Source organism: Penaeus chinensis, chromosome 40, assembly GCF_019202785.1.
Source record: "Penaeus chinensis breed Huanghai No. 1 chromosome 40, ASM1920278v2, whole genome shotgun sequence".
In the NCBI taxonomy this organism is placed as follows: Eukaryota; Metazoa; Arthropoda; class Malacostraca; order Decapoda; family Penaeidae; genus Penaeus; species Penaeus chinensis.
The window spans coordinates 21,397,269-21,402,268 of NC_061858.1; the positions used below are offsets into that span (position 1 = coordinate 21,397,269).

Consider the following 5,000-nt stretch of genomic DNA (forward strand, 5'->3'; position numbering starts at 1 on the left):
TGATTATAATAATGATTATGGTAATGCTAATGCAAATGATAATGATAATGATAATGATAATAATTATGAAGATGATAATGAATAAAAAAAAAAAAATATAGAAGAGAAAGTTTGCTAGATTAATGAAGACTGCGAGATTATATTATGGTAATGATAGCTCCGTTTTGGTATATATTGCATATACAGTTAATACCTATGAATTTGATGGCTTTAGATTTTCTTACAAATGATGCGTTTGAATAATGAAACAGGTGATTTTACCTTGGATTTTGCACTGTCTATATTTTTGTATCTATTTCCTCCTATAAAAATGCAGTTCAAATCCACGTGGCTTAATGTAGTCTAAGTATAAAATGTAGTTTTAGTGTACTCGGAAATTGTAATAATATACCATTAAATTCCGAAGTGGCTTTCGCGCAGGCATGGTTTATGGAAATCCGTATGCTTAAGTGGGTTTGTGTGTCGGGCCTTGTTACAGCCTCGAGGCACAAGAGAGGGCGTTACGGTAGAGGAGAGAAAAAAAGAAAGAAAAAATACATTTCACTTTTAAAGAAACGTAGATTGCTATAAAAAAAAAAAAAAAAAAAAAAAAAAAAATCTGCACCGTCATGCTCATGATTATAACTGATTATATTCTACATAAAATTTAATCCTGACTTGGTACTTACTAGCTCTTTTTGTAAGACTTTTATAATGGTCTTTTTGTAATGAAGAACCATTTTCTACCAAAAGGGCAGTTTATCCATTATACTAATTAGCTGAAATCCCATTCCTCGCCGCCAATGGCCTTTGTGGTACCTTCGGTATACCCCGTAGAAGGTGAGCTATTTTTAAGCATTTTTTCCCTCTTAATTAATTTGCTGGAGAAGAAACCTGAGTTTTTGTGTTGTGTGTGTATTTTATTATATATTATATATATATATATTTATAATATATATTTTTATATGCTGTGTGTGTGTAGTGTGTGTTTTGCGTGTGTGTGTGTGTGTGTGTGTGTGTGTGTGTGGTGGGTGTGTGTTGTGATGTATCTTATTTATTTATATATATATTTTATTCATGTGTGTGTGTGTTGTGTGCATCTGCATGCGTTATATATAAACTAATAATATGAAAATAATAAAGATATTCTCTTGATATATAAGTACAAGCAATGCAATGGAAGGGAACGATGTGAAGAGCAGGAATGACAATGATGATGAGGGTATGATAATTTCATGATAATTTCACAATAACAGTATGGATGACAATGATATTGATGACGGTGGTAGTGGTGGAGATGGTGATCTGATGATGATGATAACAATGATAACAATGAAAATAAACAAGACACCGAACAAGATAACAAACCCAACAACAACAGAACCCCCTCCCCCCATAAAACAACAACAGCAATACCAGCCATACGAGAGCCCAGCCCCACGGAACTCACCAGCAGGAAACACATGGAAGACGCAAGGGTGACGTTGCAAACCCACAGAATTGGTCCCCCAACAGAGCAGCGTGCCATAGTCCAGTTCTGTGTTGGGTGTGTAGCTCACCGTCGACCGAGAACCTAATCTGTGTATCTTTGTCTGAAAGAGATAAGAAGGAGACATACGATAAGACATATAATTGTTTTCTCTTCCCTTTTTTTTTTTTTTTTTGAAGGCGGGGGGGTGGGGGGTAATGGAAAGCTGACAGATAGGAAGACCAGAGGGAGATAAGGAGAGGATGGAAGGGTATGTTGGGGTGGGGGGGGGGGGTAGGGTAGAGGGAGGGGGGACTAAAATGGCGAGTGAAAGAGGGGATGTAAGAGGGGAAGGGAGTGGGGCAGAAAAGGGGAATAAACATTGTGAGTTGAAGAGAAAGAAATGGAGAAAATGGAGCGGGAGAAATGCAAATAGGGTAAGGGCTGAATCGGAGAGAGAGGGGGAAAGAAGGGATAAAGGGGAGATAGATAAATTGATTGATAGATAGATAGATAGATATATAGATAGATAGATAGGTAGAGAGAGGGAGAGTGCGAGGCACAGAGAAACAGACAGAGGGAGAGAGGGAGAGAGGAGAGAGAAAGAGAGAGAGAGTGCGGGGCAGAGGAACAGACAGAGGGAGAGGGGAGAGAGAGAGAGAGAGAGAGAGAGAGGAGAGAGGAAAGAGACGGGAGAGAGAGAGAGAGAGGGAGAGAGAGGGGAGAGAAGAGGGAGAGAGGGAGGAGAGAGAGAGAGAGAGGTAGGAGATAGAGAGGAGAGGAGAGAGAAGAGAGAGAGAGAGAGAAAAGAGAGAGAGAGAGAGAGAGGAGAGAGAGAATGGAAAAAATGAAGAGAGGGAGAGAGAGAGAGAAGAGAGAAGAGAGAGAGAGAGAGAGAGGAGAGAAAAGAGAGGGGAAGAGAGGGGAAAAGAGGGAGAGAGAGAGGAGGAGGAGTAGAAGGAAGAAGAAAAAGAAAGAATTAAAGATGAGAGAGAGAGAGAGAGGTGAGAATGAGGTGAGAAGGCAAAGTGAAGAAAGGGAAGTGAGAAAGGAAAAAACAAATAAAACGACAGCCTATTAAAATCAACACCAACCAAATGGAAAAAAAACCTTTAAAAAAAAAAGATAATAAATTTTTCCCCCCCTCCCCCTTTCCCCCATTTTATCTCTTTTCTTAAAACAAAACCCAGCCCCCCCCCAAAAAAAAAAAGTTAAAAAATGATGATAATGTAATAATATTACAAAAATAATAATGATAAAATGATAAAATAATAATAACAATTTATAATAATAATAATAATAATAATAATAATAATAATAATAATAACAATAATAATAATAATAATTTAATAATAATAAAATAATAATAATAATGATTAAAATACCAATAAACAAATCAACAACAACAACAACAGCAACAACAACAACGACACAATCTTACCTGCGGAATCTCTACGCTTTCGCCGCTGTTGTTAAACGTTTCCTCGAAAGAGTGAGGTTCGGGAATGAAACAAAATGCAAGGAAGTTCCCCGTTCATACCTTGCGGCGCCGTTTGGGAGTTTATTGTTCATTGCGACAGACTGGGGAATCTGTTGACAAATGAGAGAGAGAAAAATAAAAATATATATGTTGGATGGAAGTATTGGTATCGATGTTATGTTAAAAAAAAAAAAAAAAAAAAATCTTATTTCTAGATGGGACTTTTGTTCATGAGTAATATTGCTATAAAGGCCCGGGGGGGTTTTTTTGTTTTTTGTTTCATTTGGCGTTGTGTGTTTTATTATTATTATTTTTGTTTATTCTGTGTTGTTCCCTTATAGTGTTTAATATACAAACTGAGAGTATCAGAGAGAAAACAATATTTATCGTAGAGAGACAATGGGAAAGAATACGAAGATGAGGTGGAGGAAAAAGAAGGAATGATAGCGAGAGAGAGAGAGAGAAAGAGAGAGGGGGGGGGGGGGGGGGGGGGGCAGCCAGATAAATAGACACATAGATGGATAGATAGATAGACAGAGATAGAGCGAGAAAGAAATCAAAATTTGAGAGGGAAAGAAACAGTACAAGAGAAAAAAATGGTGTAAATAGATAAATACTGCAAAGACAAAATAATTTTTAAATTATATAGTGCAGTTTGTTTAAACGCATATCCAAATCTCTCTCTCTCTCTTCCTCTCTCTCTCCTCTCCCCTTTTCTGCCTCTCTCTCTCTCTCTGCTCCTCTTCTCTCCTCCTCTTCTCTTCTTTCTCTCTCTTTTTCTCCTTTCTCTCTCTTTTCCCCCCTCCCTCTCTTCTTCCCCTGCCTCCCTCTCTTTTTCTCTCTCTCTCTCTTTCTCCTCTCTCTCTCCCTATCTCTCTCTCTCTCTCTCTCTCTCTCTCTCTCTCTCTCTCTCTCTTCTCTCTCTCTCTATTATCTACCCCTATCTTCTCTCTCTGTATATATATAGATAAATAGATAGATAGATAGATAGATAATCCATTAAAGAAATATGAATGAACTGCTCTGGAATATTTCTGATCGAACGTCGACTTTCATCATGCACATCAAAGGGTACGGCATAATGTATTCTACACCTTGAGCAAATGCAATTACGAACACCACGTATATATTGTGGGAGGTTAGCACAGAGGTATAAGCTGCTAGAGTAAAGAGGATCGGGGCAGTGTAATTGGACTATTCGATCTTCTGTTACCAGTAATGGTTAATACAAATAACAGCCTTATAAGCAGAAAGCAGTTGAAAATAAATGATGAAATGTATTTGAACAAAACAATATAATCCGTTTCATAAGAAGGTTGTCATTTTACGGCGACAAAAGCTTGTGTAAGTTCTTTGATATAATTTCGTTCACCTTCAGTAACTATTTATCCTAAATGCAGACTCACGTTCAGTAACTTGACCTTTTTATCAGGGAAGCCGACTCATACTTAGGTCTTGGATGATAATCACGAAGATGAATAATAAGAATAATATTCATACTTATTCTTTCTAATAAAATCTTATATGATACGGACTCACACGTCATAATCAATGACAGAACCTCACAAACGCGATCTAGGAGGAGAGTCGAACAAGATTAAATAATATTAGTCACACCTTATTTCATCTTGCAGCACCTCATTAACTGGAATTGAATGAAGATAATATTGCTAATAATTGTAATGAAGATAAAGTTACTAATGATTGTAATAAAGATTCAATTGCTAATTAACTTGGAATTCATGAAAATATTGCTAATGACTGTAATGAAGATTCAATTGCTAATTAATTTGAAATGAATGAAGATACTATCGCTAATGATTGTGATTGTAATATTCATCTTTCATCCCGAATTCACACTCAACAATGGCCCTCAAAAACAGGAATACCTCTTCACACTTCAAGGGAATAGTCTACGAAGATAAAGTCTTGAAAGAAATGTTCGCACTTCACTCGCATCACTCAAGCAAAGACTCATACACAATACTAAAACCTCACACACAGCACACACCACACTTAACACGAGTACCTTACAAACAAGGATTCTTATATTTGAAAGGAAAAAAATATATA

At 36.8% G+C, this 5,000-nt stretch overlaps 1 protein-coding gene across 1 annotated transcript in view; it reads right to left on the reverse strand.

Moving 5' to 3' along the window:
• Positions 1-5,000, reverse strand: part of LOC125047151 (nephrin-like) — a 129,932-nt gene that overhangs the window by 1,269 nt on the left and 123,663 nt on the right. Inside the window, exons 9-10 of the mRNA XM_047645269.1 lie at positions 3,972-4,084; positions 1,430-1,571 (exon numbers count right to left, since the gene is read on the reverse strand). Of these exons, the coding sequence (XP_047501225.1) occupies positions 1,430-1,571; positions 3,972-4,084 (255 nt within the window). The remainder of the gene's footprint in view (positions 1-1,429; positions 1,572-3,971; positions 4,085-5,000) is intronic.